At 40.6% G+C, this 25,020-nt stretch overlaps 1 protein-coding gene and 1 long non-coding RNA gene across 5 annotated transcripts in view; one reads left to right on the forward strand and one right to left on the reverse strand.

The window, feature by feature from the left end:
• The first annotated feature begins 2,609 nt into the window (after positions 1–2,609).
• LOC148354554 (uncharacterized) overlaps positions 2,610–25,020 on the forward strand; it is an 86,156-nt gene continuing 63,745 nt past the window's right edge. The window contains exons 1-2 of the long non-coding RNA XR_015852393.1: positions 2,610–2,808; positions 14,611–14,774. This is a non-coding gene — a long non-coding RNA (uncharacterized LOC148354554). The remainder of the gene's footprint in view (positions 2,809–14,610; positions 14,775–25,020) is intronic.
• Positions 4,069–25,020, reverse strand: part of vit (vitrin) — a 45,552-nt gene continuing 24,600 nt past the window's right edge. For 2 of the 4 annotated variants that reach the window (XM_088350739.1, XM_088350738.1), the window contains 12 exons: positions 23,662–23,724; positions 21,705–21,779; positions 19,206–19,256; positions 18,961–19,023; positions 17,723–17,785; positions 17,567–17,614; positions 15,743–15,808; positions 14,622–14,769; positions 14,459–14,562; positions 9,364–9,590; positions 7,527–8,040; positions 4,069–6,012 (listed from right to left, as the gene is read on the reverse strand). In XM_088350739.1, the coding sequence (XP_088206865.1) occupies positions 5,834–6,012; positions 7,527–8,040; positions 9,364–9,590; positions 14,459–14,562; positions 14,622–14,769; positions 15,743–15,808; positions 17,567–17,614; positions 17,723–17,785; positions 18,961–19,023; positions 19,206–19,256; positions 21,705–21,779; positions 23,662–23,724 (1,601 nt within the window). In that variant the 3' untranslated portion in view covers positions 4,069–5,833. The remainder of the gene's footprint in view (positions 6,013–7,526; positions 8,041–9,363; positions 9,591–14,458; positions 14,563–14,621; positions 14,770–15,742; positions 15,809–17,566; positions 17,615–17,722; positions 17,786–18,960; positions 19,024–19,205; positions 19,257–21,704; positions 21,780–23,661; positions 23,725–25,020) is intronic. The other 2 variants (XM_088350740.1, XM_088350741.1) reach the window with 2 other exon arrangements.

Below are 25,020 nucleotides of genomic sequence, written 5' to 3' on the forward strand. Positions count from 1 at the left end.
TTCACAACGTTGACCTCAATGACAATAATTCTCTGTGATGGGCTCAAAGGCCTGTGAATTCAGACACTGGAGAACAGACGTCATTGTGAAGACCAACGAACACAGCAGGCAGTTCCAGGATAAAGTCATGGAAAAGTTCAAAGCTAGAATGGAATACAAGAATGTTTCCCAAAATGTACACCACCCCCAGAGCACAGTGCAAGTATAATATAAAAAAGAACCACTGCAAACCTACAAGACCTGGCCGTCCCTCTAAACTTTTGGCCCAAACGAGGAGAAAACTAATCAGAGAAGTAACCAAGATCACTTTGGATGACCTTCAGGCATACACAGCTAAGGTGGGAAAATCTGTACATTGGACTACTATTAGTTGTCCTCTGTATAAAGCTGTCCTTTATAGAAGAGTGGAAAGATGAAAGCCCTTTTTGAAAGAATACCATGAAAATTCTCATTTGGTGTTTGCAAAAAGCCTCATGGGAGTCGCAAATCACATGTGCAACAAACTTCTCTGGTCAGATGAGAACATGAAATGTGAAAAGTTTAACTTTTTGGGCTGAATGCAAAGCGTTACGTTTGGCATAAGAGTAACGCTGCACATCACCCTGAAATCACCATCCCTGTTGTCAAACATGGTGATGGCAGCACCAGGTTGCTATTCTTCAGCAGGGACTGTAAAAATAGCCGGTCTCCCAACGTCTAGCATCAAGAGCCTGCAGCTGGTACAAAATGCTGCGGCGAGGCTTTTAACTAAGGCAAGAAAGTCTGATCACATGACGCTGATTTTGGCTGACCTGCATCAGCTCCGTCAGCCTAAGATGTGATTTTAAAGTTTTGTTGGTATTCTAAAAAATATGCATGGAATTGCCCCCTTATATCTTTTAGAATGAATATCCTCCTATGTTCCTGCTCGGAGCTTTCGCTCAGAAAATGCTGGTCTGCTCGTGATCCCAAGAGCCAAGAAGAAATCTGCGAGTTCAAAAGCCTTTTCCATTTGAGCCCTGGCGCTGTGGAAGGCTCTGCCCTGTCTGCATCCTTGTTGGAACCATTTGAATCTAGGATTAATGGGATTCCCAAATTTTAAAACTTATAAAATGTAATAAAATAGTAAATGTTTTTTGAATAATGTCTGTCTATATGCAATTGGTATATTCAAATTATTTTCAGAGAGAATGCATTTATGACAGTCCTTGTCTTTGACTTCCTAAGCTCTGACGTTACGTGAAGCACACCAACACCTTAGCAAGCCAGTCATTCTGTTGGCTTATGTGTTAACGAGTCAAAAAGGTTTTAATTGTTTAAACCAAGTTTTGGTAGTTCTTGTGGAAAATGGCTAGGTGTTGTGTTGCAGGTGGGTGCAGCAATGGTACAATAAACGGCGAGCAGTTAAAATGTGGCCAACTGGCAAAAATAACACACACAGAGCTAACGGGCTGGACCGACCGGGACACGACAGGCTAGCCGGCTGCTATAGAGGACGTACCGAGATCGATCGGTGGGAATAAAAAAACGAGAGGCTGGCTGGTCAAAAACATCCAGTACACGGCCAGGAAAACCGCGAGCCACGGCAGCAAAAAGCACTAAAGCAGCCGGGAGAAAAAGCTTTCGGGAGCCCGCAAACTTACGGGGAGCTATCTGGACAATAATATATGAATTGCAAGACAAGTGGCTAAAAACAGGAGAGGAAAAGTCACAATCACGTACCTAAAATCAGGCGAAGGCAAAAAAGAAACGCACGCTGTAGACGACGGCAGATACATTTATCTTTTGATGATCAACTCGAAAGTTCCAATTTCTCCGCTATGCATTAACTACAATCGCTGTATGTTTTTTTAATGGGACGCGCCGTTTGTTTTGTTTTTCGTTTTCTTCCAGCTCTTGCAGATATGCCGTCAAATTGTTAACTTTGAGAATTAATCTCGAGATCCATGGCTCTTTGAATATTATGGATTATGTCTACATGATTGTGAGGAGGAAAACTACCCGTTCGGTACCTAATTGAAAAAAGGGTCTTTTCTAATTCCTATAAAACACACTTAAAATCTATAGCTTATGAATGGCCTGCATTTCATGTTGTCAATGTTTGCGTATTGTTTGTTGATGCCCTTGAAACGTCCACTGCAGCCTGGTCCTCCTGGAAGAGGGATGACCTCATGTGCGGTCCCTTCATAAGGTTTCGAGTTTGGAGTTTTCCTTGCTCTCCTGTAGGTTTTAGATCAGGGAATGCTGTCATATTAGTCTGTGATGTTTACAGCCTTTTGAGACTTCTTGTGATTAAGGGCGTCACCAACATGACTTCATTTCTATTTATTATACATATAAAGTTTGAACGTGGGTATCTGAAAGTTTAAAGGCATACAATATTTGTGCCTTGTCTATTGATATGATAAATGAAAGGGCGTGGGTCCCATTATGCAATGATCATGACATTTCCATGCAAAACTATTGGTATTGGATCTGTATCGATTGATTTTATCCTGTATTTGCTTGAATTGAATTTATACCAAAATTATCAGTATACGGGCCGGGGCCCAATTAGGCTGGTATGTGACGTCACTTCCGGAGGAACCCGAAACGTCGCACAGAGTGTGACGTCACGCAATGAACTCGTTTGGTGTTTGGATATCGGCCTTTTTTTTGTTGTTATTAACTTTAAATTCACTCCACTCAAAACAGTAATATCTAATTAAATACATAGAATTCATTCTAATGTTCCACTAATTCTAAAAACTTGAACCATACATTGGACTCTGCGGTCCATCTTTTGGACAACATTGGAGACAAAATGGCGGCCCCAGAGCTGAAACACAGGTGAGTTTTCGTTTATTCTCTTTTTGGAATAAAAACGTATGTAAATAAAAATGTCCCTTGCGGGTAATTTTCTTCAAGAAATACCATGGAAGGTTTCTTAATTTGATCTAAACTGCCGAAACAAATGTAATGAAATGCATTTGTATGACCCATTCAATTGTGTACGGTATACATCTTTTTATTAAACGTTAGCTTTGAATAAACAATGATTTTTCATTAACCATTTTCATATCTTAAAAAACAGATGCTAGCAAAAAAGGGAAAACAAAAGTTATTTTTTTAATCTTCTTGATGAAAAAATAAACACAACCACAAGATGGCAGCATCATTCCTTGAGTGTGCCCACTCCACCTGCGTACACAATATAATCACACTCTTATAAAAATGAATATTGTTTTTAATGATAAATATCATGAGACTTTTCAATCTAGTTGTGCATTTGAAATTAGAGTCATAATTTAGAAAGTATTGAGCGCATGTTTAACCCCGTACCCAGACTTTATTTACACGTTGCATATTCTTTTCATAATGATCATCGATGAAACCTTAAAGATAAGCGAATGCTGTTGCTAAAATGTGCCGGACATTATTTTCCTCCGATAAAAAGATGAGCAAAAGGCTGTTTTCTTCATGTATTCAAAAGCAGAGACATGCTACGTTTCCATGCAGGCGATAGTCGAATTTTCAACGATGTAAAAGAACAAAATGATCCGATGAAATCCTTAATCAGATGATCAACATTCGATTGTTTGCTTCCCGACTTGGAAGCCGCGAGGCATTGTGGGACTTGTAGGACAGAGACGAACGAGACGTGCAAATTCCGGTTTATTTGCTGAAAAGTGTTCTTGCGTGATTTGTCTGGGAGATTTGACTTTTATTTTATGGCGGAAATTCTACAGTTGTTTCCATCCGTATATAGTACCAATTTACAATCTGAAATAAGTTGAGTTAAAAATAATTTAGATTTGGTTTACAGTGGGACCTCGCTTATCGCGGTTAATGGGGACCAAAACTACCCGCGACAAGTGAAAATCCGCGAAGTAGCGACGCACCTTTTAAAAAAATCATTTATTTTATTTTATTTTATAAATATTATTTTTTAAACCTGGTTAATGAATGGCAGCCACTCCAGCAGCTCCCGTGTTATTTTCGATTGTTCTCGATTGTTCTCAGCTCAGGGATGCTGCTGGAAATGTGAATTTCCCTTCGGGGATTAACAAAGTATCTATCTATCTATCTATCTATCTATCTATCTAATGGGGACCAAAACCACCCGCGAAAAGTGAAAATCTGCGACGTAGCGACGACGCCCCTTCAAAAATGCTTTAAAAAAAAAATTACTTTTTAAAAAAATATATTTTATTCTATTATTATTATTTTTTAGACCTGCGAAGCTCCGAACCCGCAAACGTGGAACCACGAAGTAGCGACGTCCCTTCAAAAATGCTTGGAAAAAAAAAGTATATTTTTTTATTAATTTATTTAAAAAAATATATATATATTTTATTCTATTATTATTATTATTATTTTTTTAGACCTGCGAAGCTCCGAACCCGCGAACGCGGAACCACGAAGTAGCGACCCCCCTTCAAAAATGCTTAAAAAAAAATAAAATATATATATATATATATATATATACATTTTTAAATTATTTTCTTTTATTATTATTTTTTTTAGGCCCGCGAAGCTCTGAACCCGCGAACGTCGAAGCGCGAAGTAGCGAGGTCCCACTGTATTAAAATAGACCAACCCAATACTTGGAATGATTTGACCCAGTTTAGTGTTGTTTTGCAGAGAATGAAAACAAAAATCTACTAACATTTTGTAATGTAATACCTTTTCGTACGACAGAATTATGCATACAGTATATATATATATATATATATATATATATATATATATATAATACTAAACCGTCTGGGTAATCTTGTTTAAAACAACCCGAACATTTAGGCAATATTGGGCTAGTCCAGTTTTTCACCTACTTGTGAGTGTACAGTTTTGGTCATCCATATACAGGGTTGGGTAGGGTTACTTTAACTGGATTACTTTCAATGACTTTTGGATGACTCCAATACCAAATATGCTAACAAAAGAAACTAAAATGATGGCTCACAACACGTGGTAAGCTTTCTCTCCTGGCTTTGATCTCTTTGATCTCCGGCAAAACCAACATCAAATGCGCCAGAAACAAAATGAAAATCAATCCAAACAGCTTACCAACATCATTTTTGCCATTCCATGTGTTCCGTTACTTCCCAAGCCTGCACAAAATTGGGTCATTTTATTCCTATTTAGTTTCTTTTATTATCATATTTGGTATTGGAGTCATCCAAAAGTCATTGAAAGTAATCAGGTTAAAATAACCCTACCCAACCCTGTCCATATACAGAGGATGGGACGGTTGTAGCCCCCATGTATAGTGTAAATCTACGGTCTAAAAGCAGTAGAGTTAAAAAAGACATTTTGTTTTCAAAAAATGGAGCAACCCAATACTTGTAATGTTGTTGTGCAACAGAATATATGTGACTGCACATCCTGTTTTTTTCTTGCTGAAAACCAAACATTTGGGTACGTCCTGTTTTTGACCCAGGTCTTTTTGTACTCTACAGTTGTAGAAATGCATCTATGTTATGGGTCCCACTTTTGTATCTATCCATATATAGCGTAAGTCTCTGCTTTTTGGCATACGAACACAACTTGTAAACACACGAGACGCTTTTGGAGCAAAGGAGCAAGGCTGGGGTTGATTTTGGTGAGTGAGATGAATGAAACGGTCCTTGATTTCATGTTAAAAGTGATTCGGACAAACATGCTCTGTATGCCTCGGGATACTTGCGTACGGCGTTTATCGTTTTGTCATTCGACGTCTGAACCATAAACGGGATATCCCGCTCCCGATCGAAATATCGCCCGCATGTAAACGTGGTGGCCGTCCGTCTCTCGATCTTTAGCACCGCGGTTGGATTCCCGACGGGACCAAATTCGAGAGTTCGACTATTTCCTCTCACTCGTCTGCGTTTCTTCAGTTTCTGGGCTGCGAGTTGAATTCCCGGCAGATGTTTTGAATGATATTGGGCACGAATTTGTAGAGGTTGTCGAACTCGTCCACGAAGAAGGAGTGCTCCTTGTCGGGGTCGGTGGCGATGTACTCCAACTCATCTTGAGCCGCCCAGGCGATGCCCACCGAGTACGCGATCACGCCTGGGGAGAACCACAAGACAATCCTTCGAGTCCGAAGCCAAAATCCGAACATATCGAGTGCAAACACACGCCAAAACAAACCAGCCACCGGTCTCCAAAATATAAATGGAAAACTAGTCGCAGTAGGCGAGGAGAAAAATGGAAGTCGTAAAAACTGCCCGTCTCTAGCTGTTACCCGTCTTTCTCAGGCTCTCTATCTATCGCTGTCAGTCTATTCCTCTCTCTCTCATTCTTAACCAGTCTTCCTTTATGTATTTGTCTCTCTGTATCCGTCTCTCATTGTCTCTGTCCCTTTTTGCATTTGTTTCTATGCATTTTTCTCACACGCTCTGTGTCTGTCTTTCTCTGTCTTGTTTCTCTGTATCTGTTTGTGCCTGTTTCAGTCTTTTTTTTCTCTTTTGGTATCTGTCACTCTCACTCTCGCTCTGTCCATTTGTCTCTTTGTCTTTCTCTCTTTGACTTTCTGTTTCTGTTGTTCGATCTGTCTCTCTATTTCTCTATCTTACTTTATCAGCCTTTTTCTTTTTCTATCTCTCTCACTTTATCCATTTGTCTCTTTGTCTTTCTTTTTTTGACTTTCTCTCTCTCTCTCTCTCTCTCTCTCTCTGTGTTTTTCTCATTCAATCTGTCTCTCTATTCCTCTCTTAATCTATCGGCCTTTTTCTTTTTCTATCTCTCTCATCCTCTATTGGGCTCTCTCTCCCTGTGTCTTCTTTTATCTGTCTCTTCAACTCTGTGTCCGTCTTTTTCTGTTTCAGTCTTTGTTTTTCTCTCGCGTTCTCTTCTTGTCTATCGCGCTCTCTCTGTCCATCGCTCTTTCACGCTCTCTCTTGGTCCCTCTCTCTCTTTCCAATTCACGCTTTTAACGGGAGTGTCCAGCCAAGTACACTGACTTTCAAATATCGCGTTTAAAACGCACGGCAGAGGGAGCTCTCATTTTGTCAACTCATCTATAGTTTTTAACCACACGCTCTGTAACGTTTGAGTCGCGACTGGTCTTTTTAGGGCGTGGGAAATAATTCCATGCGGTACGGCGGGGCTGCAGTGAAGGAAAGAGGTTTAAATCTAGTGGAAGCTAGAGCTCTTGTTGGTGATAGGAATGAGTGGAGAGGTGTTGTGAAAGGATAGTGGGATGCTTGGACGAGTTCTAAGGGGTGGGCAGGGCACCCGTATGATGCAGCAGGGGTAAACCAGCGAAAGCTAACTGGCCCTGCTGTTGAACAGAAGAGTTGCGTCACCCTGACCCGAGTGACACGGCCGTTTTCTTGTTTCCCGTTTCATCTGGAGGGACGAAAGCATGACCGACTTAAGTGGCAAGGTGCCTAACTTGTTTGGACGTTTGGGTTAGCCATGGTCAAAAAACAATTTGTGTGTGTTTTTTGCTATTTTTTCCCTTTTTTTATTTTCTTTGTTATCGTATGTGTTTGTCTCTCTGTCAGTCACCCCTCTTGAGGGATATGACCCAGGTAGATAGATAGATAGATAGAAGGGCGGGGCCGGAAATCCCAGGTTACCTTGGCTGTGCACGGCCAAAGCGGGCGCCCTGACGTCATCGTAGGAGCGTCCGTCGGTGATGACGATCATGATCTTGCGCTTGTTGGGTTTGGATTTGCTGAAGAGCTGCTGCGCGGCGTAAGTGATGGCGGCGCCGGTGCTGGTGCCCCCGCTCCAGTACTCCACCCGGCCGATGGCATCCAGCAGCCGGGCTTTGTCGTCGTACTGCCCGAAAGCGAACTCCAGACGCTGCTCGTAGGTGTACTGCACGGCGCCCACCCGCGTGTCGGTGTCGGAGATCTCGAACTCCCGCGTGATGTTGGCCACGAACTGCAAGACGGTGCGGAAGTTGCCCGTCCCCACGCTGCTGGAACCGTCGATGACGAAGGCGATGTCGTTGGCGTTCAGGCAGGTCTTGCTGCACATCAGGCGGTCCGTGTCGCAGACGCGCTTGACCAGGGGCCCGGCGCTCTTGCGCAGGGCGAACCAGCTCGGGACCGGAAGGGAGTAGAAGCCGTTGGTGCGGCACACCGCCTGAAAAAAGGATCGGCCTTTAGACTTAGATAACGGACTCGAGGTGGCGCAAAAACTACTCGAAGGGTAAACGCTCTGCAAGCGCTTTTCGAGTCACTGAACACCTTTACAATGCACTTCACTCTTACCCATTCACGCACCGCATGGAAGGCTGTTTACCGGAGGCATTGGGGGTTTAGTGTCTTGCCCAAGGAGGAGCAAGGAGTCAAACCTACTCATTTCTTTTATTATATTGTATACGTCATTATTCTATTATTTATTTCAATTCTAAATATTACTCTCCGTGAAAAGAGTTTCGTTTTTGCGGCGAAAATAACATGCATAAAGTGGACAAAAACCTAACCCTACTCAACCGTCTTTTTATTATGAGTATGAACTATTTCATCTATTGTTTTTATTTTTATTATATTTCATTTGAAAAAGGAATTCTTCTATTTTATTAATTTAAAAAATATAGTTTTTAATAAAAACATTTCATTATTATAAATATTACTTTTCATAAAAAATACATTTTTTGGTATTAAATCAATCAATAAATATATTGTTTTAAAATAATATCCATTATTGTATTAATTTTATTGTAAATATTACTTTTCATGAAAAAAAAGTTCAGCATTTTTTAATCAAAAAATGACATGTGCTAGCATACACCTATGCAATCATTGTAGTGTTTTTATTTTTTATTACATTTTGTTTTTATGTTTAATATTAATTATTTTATCAAATTAATAGACTATTATATTTGATTTATATTATCAACGATTTATTTATTGTATAAAAAATTATCAAATAGAATATGACATAATTATATTTTATTATTTAATTTATATTTATTACAAATATTGTTTATTTTAACAAATTTATATATATATATATATATATATATATATAATTATTTTGAATATTTCATGTTATCATATTTTCTTTATTTTTATTATAAATGCCAACCATTCCATCAAAGTGATGTTATTTATTTAATATGATCAAATAATGAGATACACATACATACATTTTTTGTTTTTTTATATTTTTTAATAAATAATTATTATTGTATTTATCTTATCAAATAATTAATATAGTTTTTACATTTTATTTCTTTGTATTATAAATAATATTTTTAGTGATCATGTAGTTACATTTTCTATATTATTAGATGTTATTTTACTGTACATATCATTTTATTGGAACAAAGCAGTCATAACATATATTTTATTATTATATTTGAATCCCTTTTAACCTTGAATACATTTCTGTCTTATCAAAGGGAAATTCTCTTGACTGTCAATATAAGTAGTGTGCATAGATAGTAGAACGAAGTCTTACCTTGTCCACAAAATCAGGCTCCACTAAATTGAGCTTTTCGCTCTCGTCGGCGCCCTCTATGGTGACGAAGAAGATGTTGATGCCCGACTCCCGGGCCAGCCTGGATGCCTCCTCCACTTTGTCAGTGGGCCAACCGTCCACCAGGACCACCGCCACGTTGGGGGCTCCTCCTCGGTTGCCGTTGGCGTCGCTGAAGAAATGCTCGTTGATGTACGAGAGGGCCTTCCCTGTTTGCACACCGGGGGGCGGCAACTTTTAAAAAAAAAAACGGTTTTGTACGGGTGCTTACAATCCTTGAAATTGCCTGAACTTTGGGTGACATGTTTGTCGATGAAATTAATACCGTGTTTCTCAAAAGTCTGCCTAAAATGAGTTGACACTGGTGGCTTTTTTTTTCTCTCGTGATTAACGGCAGCTGGTATTAGTTTGTACAACGTTGTCCTAAAAAGTGGTATCCCCCCATACGGGACAGGTGCATGCTATACCAAAACAGGGCACTATGAAACGTGCAGAATTGGGTAGGGTTACTTGAACTGGATTACTTTCAATGACTTTTGGATGACTCCAATAACAAATGTGCTCATAAAAGACAAAAAAAAAACTAAATATGAATCAAATGATGACTCACAACACGTGGTAAGCTTTTTCTCCTGGCTTTGATCTCTTTGATCTCCGGCAAAACGAACATCAAATGCGACAGAAACAAAATGAGAATCAATCCAAACAGCCTGCCAAATTTTTGCCGTTCCATGTATTCCATTACTCCCTAAGCCTGCACAAAATTTAGTCCTTTTATTCATATTTGGTTTCTTTTGTCTTTTATGAGCATATTTGGTATCGGAGTCATCCAAAAGTAATCCAGTTAAAGTAACCCTACCCAACCCTGGAAACGTGTATCAGTGCAGGGATTACGTATCAATTATGGGCCATGCAAAAAAATAAAGGTAGCGTTTTTCAGTGGTAAATAGTAATGGGAAGAACTTCCTGCAACTGAAAATGAAGGCTACATATTACTACTACAACTTTTTCCAACTTTTATATGGGGAGAGATTTATCCCCAAAATGTTTACACACTCATTCAATTTATTGGTCCTCTTAGAGAAATTCATTTTCAACGACTGTCCCGAGGGGGTACAGTCAGTGCTGTCGCGGCAGAGCGTGCAACAAATTGTTTATCTCCTTAAATATATCCGAGATTTACTCAAGATCTAAAAACCATGTCTTGATAAATGCACCCGCAAGAATAAAAATTGCATATGTTGATCTCAGATATATTTGTAGCTCTGCAAATCAGATGAGTTACGCTGGATTTCTTTCTTTTAATGGTACTGGAGAAATTGGGAAATTTGCTTTGCAAGTCCTTAAATGGTGCTTGAATTTCTTCTTGGAGATCCCTGAAACCGACGCATTCTACTTTTTAGGGCCAGGCGTGAGCACACCTGGAACTCTCTTCTCCGACTTTGGGCTACACTATATTGCTAGACTGTAAAGCAGGTAGTGACATCATCAAGTTGTCTCTTAAAGCGCAGTTGCTGGTGGTGTATCCCTGGATTTTCACAAAGAAAAGTTTTCCATCTGCCGCAGGGATGTCGAATTTTTGGACTGGCGTTGCGTCATCCACTTCGCTACAAGCACCCCTAGGGCATCATGTTCATCTGTTAATAAACAACGGGGTAGACTGCTGGAAGTGTGAATTTCCCTACGGGGATGAATAAAGTAGCTATCTATCTATCTATCTATCTATCTATCTAAAGGAACAGCATGTTTAAGAGCATTGCAATCTGCAGAGTCGGCAAAAGAAATTGTGTGTTAAACGAAAAGGATTTCTGAATACACCTCTTATTTCATCTTGTCCTCATTGTGAACCTGACATCAGTAGTTTTGGCCATATTGTAGATTTATTTATTGAGATGATAAATGTTAGTACTTGGGCAGCACGACGGCGCAGTGGTTAGCCCGTGTGCTGCACAGTTCTGGGGTCATGGGATTGAACTTCCTTTGTGGAGTTTGCATGTTCTCCCCGTGCTTGCGTGGGTTCCTCCGGCCACTCCGTTTTCCTCCCACGTTCCAAAAACATGCAGGTCAGGATAATTGGCCGGTCCAAATTGTCCCTAGGTGGGAATGGGCGAGTGAGTTGTCTGTCCCTGTGTGCCCTGTGACTGGCTGGCAAGCAGTTGAGGGTGTCCCCTGCCCACTGCCTGAAGACAGGTGGGATGAGCTCTAACACCCCCGCGACCCTACTGAGGATAAGCGGTGCAGATAATGGATGAATGGATGTTAGTACTTCATGGATTTTGCCTATCTCGGGTTCTTACTTCCTACTGCGCTGAGCCGACTGGAGTATCGACGAAGCTATGTCGGCACGCTCTTCCTAAACTCGGGCTCGGCATTCAGCACCGTCATCCCGGAGATACCGATCTCATTTTGGAAGTCAACCCTGGTGATAAAATGGGCTTCACTGTATACTGTGAACCCAAAGACATTGGATTGGAAATATTTGCGGCCTGGAAGTTGCGCGTGCAAAGTGCCATATTTAACAGGAGATGAGGGAAATGGACACGTGTCTCTTGTTTCTTCTACACATCTATAAAAATCCGCAGCGGCCGCTTTACGTCCTTATATCCTGTCATTAAGCGTGGAATCGCTGCCTTACTGCTCTAAAAATGCTCCCGTTTAGAAAACTTTATAAGACTTTTGTAAACAAGCGTTGCTATTCGCACGGCCATATTTCACGTCCGCCCCTCACAAAGCCGTTTTTATCGGCTCCGGGCAAAAGAAAAACACCGATTACGCACGCCGCACTATAATTTGGGCGCCGATGGCGGCAGATTGAGGTCTAATTCTGTACTCGGCGTTCAGAAAAAGCCACGGCCGCACCGTTCGCTCGCTGGCGATAATCCGATCGGAAAGGGAATATCGGCGGTATTCCGACCGTGTCGACAAACGCGATACGAAAAAGGCCTTGGTTTTTGTTTTTGTTTTAAAAAAGCCCCAGTGTGTCACACTGGACCACTCGATGGCACAAAAAACAGTGCCAAGAGCACAGTGTAGCAGCACGATGCCAGACAAACTGCTTGGCGACTACTAGGTATGGATTCCACTGTTTAAAAGAAATACAAATGTATCCGCATATGATTTTTTTTTATATAAATTAACTTTGGTGTGATAGTTCATGGATTTTTTTTTTTTACCGAATGAAAGTATTGGAAACACTATGACAACAGTACACACTCTCCCTTAAATAAATAAAAATACATTTCCCATATATTTTATAGAATAAAACGATGGCATCGTGTAATAATTCTAAATGCGTTCAAGATTTGTTTTTGATTATTTTTTATAAAAACGGCCTAAATTTCCCAAAATGAAATAATTGCCTTGTGTAAAAATGTTAAAAAGAAAAACATTTAAAACATTTTAAAAATAAAAAACAAAAAAATAAGTACAAAAATAAATACAATAGAATAAAAAATGTAAAGTTGTGAAATAGAAAATAGATAAATAAATATATATATATATATTTTAAAATCAAGCCAAGATTTCCCCCCAAAACAATTCATGGCATTGTGTAATAATGTAAAAGAAAATGATAACATAATAAAACAGTACAAAAATTAAACTAGTAACATAAAAATAAAGAATACATGTATTGAAAGAATGTCTACAATTTCCCAAAAATAAGATTTAAAAAATAATATTTTAAAAAACACAAAAATAAAGAGTCCAAAAAAACTAAACAAAAAAACCCCCAAAATAAACATACAAATAAAAACAAAAATAAAACAAAATTAAATGATGGCCAAAATCTTCCCAAATAAATCATTCTGGTGATACCTGCAAATTCCCTGTATACTCACTTAAAAAAGCATTAGGTGTCCCGTGACATTTCTGTTTGCCCCTGTATTTAAACTTCCCCAGTTGTTTTCATCCCTATATAGTGTAAGGTTATGCTTCTGATGAGAAACTTATGAGCACACCTTGTAAACACAGGAGACACAGCAATGGAGCTCACTTTTAGAGAATGACATTTACTTGATTTTTTTGCAAGTGTCAGGAATGAAATCATCCATTATTCCAGGTTAAAAATGACATATGGTGGAAATCCTTTCTATTTATGATGACATCGTCCCGTTTGGACCTTGTTATCGGATTGCTCACAAACGACACCTTTACAGGGTTAGTTTTTTGTCTTTTGGGATGTCAACAATTCATTGGGATTACTAAGTACAGACACCCCTCGCTACTTCGCGCTTGGGTTATCGCTGGTTCACCGTGTTGCCAATTTTGAATTGATATTAACATATATGCAATGCGTTTTGCAGCAGACAGGACACAGCAAATGCTCTCAGAAGGGCAGATTGTATGTGTTTTTGTAATCGGTGGGCGTGACTGTCTGTGGGTGTGACTGTATGCTGTCAGTCAAACAGCCGTGGTGGCCGGGTGTATGAATTACTGTCTCTGAAGCAAAAAAAAAACGGGAAGCCACCGCTACATCGAAAGGAAATGCATTCATTGCATTGGACTCTGAGGACAGTCAGATGAAATGGTGATCGCCAGGAGGTGCTCCGTGGATGATAATAGGGTTCGTGAAGCGACTGAGGCGGCGTCAGGAGAGAAGGCAAGACCGAGGTTGCGTGTCTTGCCTACTAGGTTAACAACCCTCACAAGCGGCTGGATCTATTCCCAATGTAAAGGATGACCTGGAGCAACAACTCGTGGGAAAACCACTACAATATGATCGTCAAGGAGACCTGGTTCAATCTGAGGTTACCCGACGCTAGAGTGTAGCTAGCCAGCCGCTCTCTAAATCGCCTTCTTTTGAAAGGAGAAGCCCCCTATTATTTGTACTTTTGTATAATGACAATAAAGACTGCAATTCTGTTTTAACTTGTGGATCTATAGTTGTTATTTTGTTAAGGTCATATGCTCTCAGTCGGTAATGACCTCATCTCAAGGTAAGTTTTTATGGAGGTGTGACGCCACTTTGGTCCTGGTTCCCGTTAACATCGAAAACTGAAGGTTCCATGTAGTCCCTTTCCAATCCGTTTAACGCCCGGTTGTAAACGTAATCCTAGCATGGTCCTCTGCCACTTACCCACATTGGAGAGCCCCCCCTTTTGGGCAATTTTTGCCACGCCGGTCATGACGTCCCTGGAGTTGGAGTGACTCTTGAGGCTGATCTCCGTCACGGCGTCGTCCCTGCGAGCACAAAAACGTAAGACCCTTTCTTTCGGCTTCTCGTCGCAGAAACGGCGGACCCGTATTGAACGACGCCCATCATGGGTCCGGCCACGCCCACGCGGACCACCTGGGCCACCTCGGCCAGGAAGTCCTTCTGGATCTTAAAGCGACGCCTTCCGATGCTCCAGCTGCCGTCCATCAGGAAGACCAGGTCCACTTTGCACTCTAAGGTCAGAGAAAGTCAACAAAAATATATAGGAGTAGAAAACACAGGACCTTTGATTTCAGATGAGTAAATAGCTTTAGCGAACATTTGATCCACGACACTGTCAAAATATACCCCCATTTTTTACTGAAAACGTTGCAAATATAGACAATAGGTTTTATTTACAATATGTTTTATGCCGGGCTGCACGGCGGCACAGTGGTTCGCGCGTGTGCGGCACAGTTCTGAGGTCATGAGATCAAACCTCCTGTGTGGAGTTTGCATGTTCTCCCCGTGCTTGCGTGGGGTTCCTCCCACAATCCAAAAACATGCATGTCAGGTTAATCGGCGATCCAATTTGTCCCAAGGTGTGAATGAGCGAGTGGATTGTCTGTGCCCTACAAATAGCTGGAATGGCTATTATTTTCTTTATTTTCTTTTAATTCTCTGCATGAGTTTATAGAAAGTATTTTGTGACTCTTGGAAAAGAAGCAGAACCTCTTTTAAAGGTCTTGTGCACATTTGGGGAAAGAAAAGTAGGATGGATTACAAAAAGAAATTGGGAAAAAGTGATTCATATGATATGAGTAGAATAGGATAGAAAGCTTTTATTGTCCGTCCATCCATCCATCCATTATCTTCGGCTTATCCGGGATCGTGACCATAGGTGAGGGTAGGAACGTAGATGGACCGGTAGATCGAGAGCTTTGCCTTTCGGCTCAGCTTTTATTGTCATGAAATTCAAAGCTGCCCCATGTAGTGCCCACATATATAAAGCATACAGTACACATAAAACGGAATTCACAGGTACTGTCGTTTAATTGTTTGATCCAAAGATGCTTTTTTTAACATTATTTACATGAGAAATAGATATTCTAACGAATGATGATTTTTATCTTGGTGAAATATTGTTGAAATGTTGCTTTTTTTTGGAGTGATGTGTCGGGAATAGAACTTCTTGAATATTATTCAATGACTTTCAAACAACAATACCTGGGTCTCCCTGTGAAGCCGGCTCAGGTGCTCTGGGCGCAGGTGGCTGTTCTCTCGTGTTGAAGCCTAAACATTAAAAGCCAGACCAGGAAGATAGAAAAAACAGATTTCCAGATGTGTTCCCTCCTTTCCCAACCCTCGAGCGAGTAAACACGCGGATCAGGAATAACAAAATAGCAAATAAGAGCATCTGTCGACGATTGGGCCAGTGTTTAGTCGACGCGAAAGCAATCGGGGGCCTCTTTGATGCGCGATCCGCGGCGCGGTTGGACGCCGTCCCCGCATCCCTTCAATTACAGCCCGGCCACGAAACCGCACGCTTTTCCCTTGAGCTCGTGTGAACACTTACTGTTTACGCGATGCCGACTCCACTGACAAAAATAATTTACCGTGGAGTCCCGGGATAAAACGTGAATCCGTTTTGAGGTGGGGGTCGTTGAGGGAAATCGCCGTATAGCGGGCGATAGAACCCTTTGCAAATACAGAGCTAAAACTCTTTGCAGTCAGACCGGACGACTTTATGGAAAAATACTGTATGGATCGCTGGATGAGAGTCAATGCAGTTTCAGGAAGAATATTCTACTATGTTTCCTGCGATGGTCATATATCCAAGCAACAATTAATCAAATGTGGTGTTCCCCAGGGATCTGCCCTGGTACCTAAGCTTTTTACATTACCGTAAATTCTGGACTATAAGCCTATTTTTGTCATGTATTTATTTGTATTTATTTTGGACAATTATTCTGATAAGTCTTGCACTGGCCAATTAAAAAGAAGGGGCGTAACAGACGCGGGGGATGACGGGAAGTGGGGACCGGTAATTGTGAGTGTTTGTGGACACGGCAGACAATAGTGGATAATTATTTTTCCCACCCTTACCTTTGGAAATATATACTTCCTTGGATTACTTTTAACGAGACCCGGACTCTGCAGGTCTGCATCAAATCTTAACTACGGTATCATTTTTTGTTCATTTTGCCGGCTGTGGTTTTTGAACTGTGTACTTTATGTTCAGTTAAAATCGCGGGACTCAAAGTAGGGTTTGGGTTAATTTTGTGATTGTGTTTCATGTTGTAATGTGGGCGCATGCGGCTTATATACAGGTGCGGCTTGTGTAAGTACAAAAGCGGTTATCCTCTTAAAATGTGGTGGGTACGGCTTATAATCAGGTGCGCTCTATAGTCTGGAATTTACGGTATATATAAACGAAGTATGTTCAGTTAAAAAAAAACACTTAATCTCATTTTGTTTGCTGATGATAAAATCATACTGTGTGCTGATAATGATATATATATACTAAGAATTAGAAAGGTTACACACATGGTTGAACACAAACAAGCTCACCATAAATATAAATAAGACTAGATACATGCAGTTTACGAGAAAAATAAATGCAAAATGATTTGTTGTCAGCGTAGTATAGTGGGGGTTTGAAATGCTTTAAAGAAGGGCCGAGAAACATTTGATCCCACACGTAACATTCAACAATCCTAACAGTGGGGTACGTCGTTCGAGGTGACTTCAAAAGTTACAACTCTACGATTTTCTCTTTTAATGATGTGTTAACAATGCCCAACTGAAATGAAAAAGCCCTTATGCTTTCATTTCCATTGGAGCCGTTGGCTTTTATTTTACTTGAATCGGAACAAACCCCCAAAAGATGGAAAAAGAAGAGTTTATTCCGGCGTGTCTAAAACATGAATACAGAATATGTGTTACTCTGCCGCGATCCCTTGGCTTCAAGTTACGATTGCAGGCTCAAGTTATCAAACAAAAGGTGGGGTCGCCTTATCTCGGGGTCTACTTGATGGATAAAGGTCTCACCTGATTGATAAAGATCGGCGTCCGGCCTCCATTCATCCACCGGCTCCACTGCACAGACGATATCGTCGATACTTACGATTCCGATACCAAATTCGACATGATCCCGACGGCGGTTGTCCTTTTCTTTCTTTAAAACGTGTTTTGACTTTTGCTCACCTCTCGTATGGGTCGGATCCGGCGGCGCTTGGCGGTGATTTTCCAAGTCGGACGTTCGGGACACTAAGAGGGAGGCAGTTTTTGTTTTATTTGTTTTTTTTCAAATTTCTTTTGTAGCTGTCATCCAACAGATGGCGCTGCAACGTGTCACTACGAAGTCAGGGCTTTTTTTTTTCTTGATTGTTTTTCCGTCTCGTCAATGAGCCATAACTGAGGCTCTACACACTTTTAAAATAAATTTCCTCTGCATCATCGAAAAATGCACACAGAATATTTGCAGTATCTCTTAGCAGGAAAGTCAACCCTATAATTGTTTTTTATGAAATAATAATATCATATTGAAAATCAAACTCTTTTTCAATAACGTATTTGCCTGTGCATTTATATCTCATTTTCTAAACTAACCACGACTTGAAATAGAGTAGATTGTGCTACAATAATAGAGCGATGCTTTCCAATCAATGGCCCAAGGGCCAATTGTGGCCAATTGAATATTGTCAGCGGTCTCCAGCATATGATAAAATGTTATTCCTGATTCCTGCCTCCATTTTTTTGATACGCCGTACGTACTTCTCTATTTATACAATATGATATGTGTATTATTCTGAAACAAAAAATGTTTTTGTGAATATTATGGAATTTACAAAAACCTAAAGTAACCATATTTCGTTTTCTATTGTCTGCATTCATACAAATGTGCAAAAAATCCTTTTATTATTTTGAAAATAACAAAAAAGGTCAACAAATTTGTTTTAAAAAACAAAAAGAAAAAAATAGACCAATCCTTTAGAAATCTCTTTGGATTTTTGTTACAAAAACATTCCTAAAAAAATAAAAAATGAAAAATAAGAAAACATAAAACTAGTCAGCAAACTTTTAAACCAACTTTGAAAACGTATTCAAATTTTTGTTCATGGAAAAAAAACAATACTACAAAATAAATGAATAAAATAAAAACGAAAAATACATGATAATAAAATACAGAATTTCAACCCCCTAGCAAGTCTATCCCAGCAATTTATGGCTTTGATTTCGGATTATTGGGCTCTTCATTTTAAATGAAAGTATGCTGAGTCTTTAGAGCAACGCATTTTTCTTGTATCCGTAGCAACAAGGTCGTTTACTATCCCGACAAGAGAACGACGTCATTGACGAAGGACAGGAACCCGGACCGCATCCAGAAACAGACCCCCAAAGAATGCGTCAGTCCCCCCAAAATAGAAAAGAAAAGCACTTACGGTACGATCCAAAGTTATAATACCAGCGCTCAAAGTCTGAGATATCGGGCCTGTGACCGTGAGCTAGGGGAGGATGTTTAACAACCTGTTAGTCTTCCCACAATCCATCGCAGGCGTTTCCGCGGTTACCAAACTGCAGAATCGCACCTCGCATGCTCCGAGTACGAGTTCTGGACTTGCGCGTTACCGTCATGCCACATGCAAAAGGTAGGAGCGCGAGAGCAGGCGCCGTAGCACCGCCTTACCTGCCGTGTCGGGCGTGTCCGTCTCGCTCCAGGAGTATCCCGAGTCCGGCGCTGAATACACAACGTCCATTTCAAAGTTTTTGGCGAAAGGTTTGGCTCTATTGGCAGCTTTAAAGGGACAGTGTGTATTATTGTATCACTCGATGTCGCTATCGTTTGTAGCGCGGGGGTCTCCGACCTTTTACAAGCGTCGAGCACCCAATTTCGTACGCGTTTCTAAAATAGCTAGCTAGATGGCTTGCTAAATAGCAAAAAGGGCAGCATGATAGTTAGCTAAAAAGGTTAACAAGTAAAAAACAAAAAAGGGAGCTAGATCACTATCTAAAAGCGTAAAAAGCCAACTAAATAATCTGATAGGAAGCGAAAAAAGCTAGATCACTAAAAAGGACGCCAACATTTAGCTTGAAAACTAGCAAAAAAAAATAAACTGTTAGCTCGATAGTATGTAAAAATATAAAAAGCTAGCCAGATGCCTTGCTAAACAGCTAAAAATGTAGGAAGATAGCAAAAAAGTGCATAAAAGCACAAGGGAGAACACAAACTATAGAGCAGGGGTGTCGAACTAAAGAAATAAGAGAAAGAGGGAGGAAAAAGGAGAGAGAGCAGGACAAAGAAAGAGAGAGGGAGAGAGCATGAGAAACGAAAGATAAAAATTCGTGAGTGAGGGGGAAAAGAAAGGGAGAGGAATAAAGAAATCCAAAGAGAAATAGAAAGACAGAAGGAGAGAAAAGAGAAAAGAAAGCGCAAAGGGTATGAAGAGAGAAAGAGAAAAGAGAGAAAAGGAAAAAAGGAAGTTGGAGCAAAACAGGTTAAAAGACACAGAGAGAAAGAGACAAAGAGCAACAAATGAAGAGAAAAAGAGAGACACAGAGAGTGAAAGAGACAGAGTGGGAGAAAAGGTGTGGGAGAGAGAGGGACACCTGGCTTTGGCAACATCAAGTTGACATATTTTAACCTCCAGCTTGTTTTTCTCTTGCGCTTCTCTGAGTGTTGTCTGGAGGGCCGGATTCAATCCCTTACCGGGCCTGAACCGGCCTGCAGGCCGCCTGTTTGACACCCGTGCTATAGAGACTCAAAGTGACCAAACTGTGCCATATTTCTTCTCATTGTTTTGGGCCATCCTTCTTGTTTCCTTTGAGTACCCGTAGCAGCAAGATGGCCGGCCATGATGTCAGCCCCTTTTAGGGGGGCCTCACGATATGTCAAATAAATACTCATTTATTGACCCGCGTGTATAAAAAGGCACATATGTATGATACCTAATACATGTTTGCTTATTTTTCCAAATAATATTGTTACACAATGTCCCTTTAAGAAAAATCAATACTTTATATGTTGTGCAAGTAACATCAATCAGATTTCCAAGAATTTAGTCGTGTTTGTGCATAAAGGTTTAAAATACAGTCAATATTAAGGATGCAAAATAACTGCTTTCCCTACAAATAACCCATGAAATGATGTCTCTCTAGACCAATACCAAGAACGGATAACCAAGAAAACAATTCAATACATACAGATAATCCAAATGTGTTTATGTCTGTCTTTGTTTTTGTTGACAGTTACACTACAGCTATATTAAACCTTACTCACTGATTATGGCAGCGCTCTCCAGTGCCTCGCTGACATGCGGGAAAGGTCGGGAAGAGACACAACCAAGTTGTGCTATCACTTAAAGAAAATCCAGATATATTTTGATGATAAGTAATGTCGACTGATTGGATTATGGGTCAGTTCTCCAGTGTCTCACTCAAATTACAGAGAGCTAGAGAGGAGACACGACCAAGTTGTGCTCATGCTTCAATAGAAAATCAAAACGTATCCTAATGTCCAACGTGATTGCTTATGATATTATTTTCACCAAGATCTCCGGTGACTCAGGTACGTTATGGAGGGATAAAGAGGAGACACGATCAACGTATGCTATTTCTTCTATAGAACATTAAAATATATTCTAATCACAAGTGATTGAGTATTATAGAGTGGCTGCATGTGAGCGACTATGGCCAAGCTCTCCAGTGCCTCGCTCACATTACTGAGAGGTGGAAAGGAAAAACTAATGCTTCTATTTTATAGAAAATCAAAATATATCAGAATGATAAGCAGTGTCAGCTGATTGAATATTATACCGTGGCTCCATGGGACCGATTACGGCAAAGTTCTCCAGTGCCTCGCTCACATTACTGAGAGGTAGAGCGGAGACACAACTAGCTTGTGCTACTCCATCTCTAAAAGAAAAAGAAAATATATTCTAATGATGAACATACATGCTTATAATCCTATTTTGGACAAGCTCTTTAGGGCCTCACTCACATTATGAATAGTCGAGAGGTGACACGATCCAGTTGTGCTACTACTTTTGAAGAAAATCAAAGTGATGGTTGCTGACACATTATTGGCTCCTTTTTCTCCCCATTGGGCCAATAACTATCAAGATGCTCATTATTATGCATCCCTAATGAATTTTTGGGCATGGGAACAGCAATGTTCTAGTTCTAGTACCTGAGGTTCTCCTGGCTCCCGGGTACCACTCGGGCCGTGGGAAAGACGGAGGAGCCCAGTCCCTTCTCTGGAAAACTGCAAGGGAAGATGGGAAACTTGAGATATTTTGTCACCTCCCAGTCATGGGTGGCGGGGGGAACGAGATGTTTGGTCTTCGGTCTGACTCCAAACATCTCGCAGAAACTCAAGTCAAGGTTCCTACTGTACTTACCGATGTCGTTTTCCAAAAAAACGTGCACCCTCTTGTGGCTCGTGGACTTTGTTGTGTAACCGTTCTGCTCGTCTTCATTTTTGCTAATTCGCTCACTGTATGTCCACATTAACCGAACAGTGTTTCCCATAGAATATGTGAGACCCCAATGGTGGACAGTCTAGAGGAGTCCGGGGGTATCCCCAATGTATGACTGGGGGCGTTAATATCATTAAAATACGTCCAAATAAGATTCATTTTCCTGCTTTGACTCAGCTAAAAAAATCAACAAATCTGTTTGTCCTCTCTCTTAAAGCGTTCCTGTGCTTAATGTGCTGCTGCGGCAAAAGACCCCCCCAACCCGTCCCTCCTCTGTTCAGCGAACTAAAACACTCCAAATTACTACCAATTAACCAAAAGCAAGTGAAAGGACCTTTTGTTTTTTTTTGATTCAGTTTGAGACCCTGGTGGGGAGCAATTCAAGCCATATGGTATGGGAAACCCTGCAAGAGACTAAAGTCAGCTCCCCGCAATGGAAGGTTATTCAAACAAGCGCCCAGCCCGGCCTTACCGTTCCCATCCTGTGTTTTTGGCCTAGCTCGTCGGGGCGTGAGAGTATTATTGTAAAGTTTGGAGGGTGTCGAATAACGGATTAACGGAATCCGATGTCGGTCAAAGTGCAGTGTTTGGAAGGGATGTGTGGCGGTCGTCATAGCAACAGTGATGGTCACGTCGAAGCCGAGCCATTTTTGATAAGATCGAATGGAAACCTTTTTTTATATCGCCTCCGGTCTGTCGATCGTAAGTAGGGCCGCAACTACTAATCGATAACATCGATCCATTCGTGGTATCACGTGATTTAGGAGCCACTAAAAATGTTAAATCAATACAAATAAGAGCGCACGATTCCATTGTGACACTGAGACTTGTAGTACATCTTTGGTCTGACAGTAGAGGGCACCAAGACCCTTTTTATATAAAAGTGACATTACATTTTTAAGATCCTTTTTTTCCCTGAACATTGCATCATTGCAAACAAAATTAGCTTTGAAAGCTAACATTTAATATTGGGCACCTGCGGATGAGATTGCATAGGATAACAATTTATTATTTTGACCCCATAACTCGCTGTTGTTCATTATTTTGACTATTATGCATTGTTATCATCATCGTCACTATCAACCAATCACGATGCTGCGTTTTGAGTTCCATATCCTTTATGGCGAGTTTGTTTTATGTAACCTAATAAACACAAAGAGCTCAGAGAAGGGATTTGAAACATATTTGGAATTTTTGTACAATCCCCTTTCCTCAAAAAACACAAATGTTACCGTGTCCTGAGTCGATGAACACGATTCTGACTTGACTCAATGACCGCAACCCACAGAAGCATCCGTAAACGCGCATCTCCTTAGAAACGAGACCCAAAACTCAATCTCGAATCTCCCTTTGCAAGAATTTCCAAGAAGTGACAATGAGCGCCGTGAGAGAGAAACCTTCTCTTATCTGCAGCTCAGCGGATGAAATGCGTGTTATCTGCGCTTCACTCGTCACCGAGGCGCTCGAGGTTCATTTTTTACAGCGGACCGTGGCATGCTTTCCCTTCAAAGCCTGCACTTAGTTTATCTAGATGAAAATTCTTGGAGAACAATGACATGCCAGTTTTTTATCGACATATCGTTTTGCTTCACGGCGTCTGCTTATTTTTCCGGGAATCGGCCCAAAAGCCACACGGAAGAACTCCTATGCATTTCTCGGACGACTTACCGGGGTTGGATTGGCTCGCCGTCGCGGTTCGCTCTTTCGGGGTTGGCTGACCTCGGTTAAAAGCTGCGAGAAACGAAAAAGGAATCAGCGGCCGGAAAAAGAAAATAGAAAAATGAAATGATCTGTATTTCTATAGCGCTTTTCAAGTCGAGATTTCCCAAAGCGCTTTACAATGTGCTTCACATTTTCCAATAGCGGCCGTGCAGCCATGTAAGGCGCTAACCTGCTTATTGGGGGCATTAGGGGTTCAGTGTCTTACCCAAGGACACTTCTACATGTAACACGGAGGAGCCGGGATTCGAACTGCGATCTCTTGATCCCAAGACGAGCGCTCTACCTCCTGAGCCACTGCCGCCGAAAAGAAACGAAGGACGCGAGTCCGAACTTCATCTCGTATGTGTTTCCTGTCCTCAGAAGTAAATCCAGCATTTTCTTTTTGACCTTGCTCAATTTGAGGACAGAATACAGTAGACCTCACGATACAGCGCCCCCACCTTATAACCAATGTTCCCTGTCATTTTCCTTAATGGTCTGAGCGTTCACGCAAAGTCGGTGAGCAACGCTTGAAACGACAGTGAGCAACCGTAATCCCAAGTGTGGCAAGATAATTCATTATCAAACATGTCCAAAACTGGACATCACGTTACATTTTGCTGAGTTTCCGGCAATGCAAAATGATTTTTCTCTTTTGAATGAATTGACTCGTGTACTATAGCAAAGGTTGAACGGCCTACAAATGTCGTTTGTTCTTTCAATTCTTTCACAAGATATGCATTTCTTTTTATTTCCTGATATCTTTTGTCACATAATATTAACATTTTTGGGGGCTTATTGAGTCGGTTGTAAGATACAGATCACATTTTTTTAGTGGAAGTACAATGTTGGCAACAAGATTCACTTGATATCATTGGAAATTTTTTGAATGCAACACAAACTTTTTCTTCTACTTTTTTTCAAATCCTTTTAAAAAAAAAATCTCATTGTGTTTATTTTTTTCCGAGCTGTTGCTTTTTTCTTTTTGTTCTCTATTTACTTTTTTTCCTACATTTCTTTCTTTTCTTTTTTTCTGGCTTTTTCCTAAATGTTTCCTTTCTTTTTTTCTCTCTTCCTTTTGTTTCTTTTTTTCTCAGGTTTTCACTCCTTTTTCATTTTGGTATTTTTTTCTTTTTTGTTCTATTCCCTTTTCCTTTAATTCATTTTGTGCATAATTTGACATCATATTTGGTCATGTTAGGATTAGAGAAGCAAAAACAACCTGGAGAGCTGTTTAGGATCCGAAAGAGCCGGTTCCTTTTAGTGAGCCGAGTCGAAGAAGCCGGTTCCCCGACAAACTCTACTAACTTTACTAAAACTTCGTTC

This window comes from Urocampus carinirostris, chromosome 13 (assembly GCF_059441175.1).
Source record: "Urocampus carinirostris isolate Australia breed hairy pipefish chromosome 13, RoL_Ucar_1.0, whole genome shotgun sequence".
Lineage (NCBI taxonomy): Eukaryota > Metazoa > Chordata > Actinopteri > Syngnathiformes > Syngnathidae > Urocampus > Urocampus carinirostris.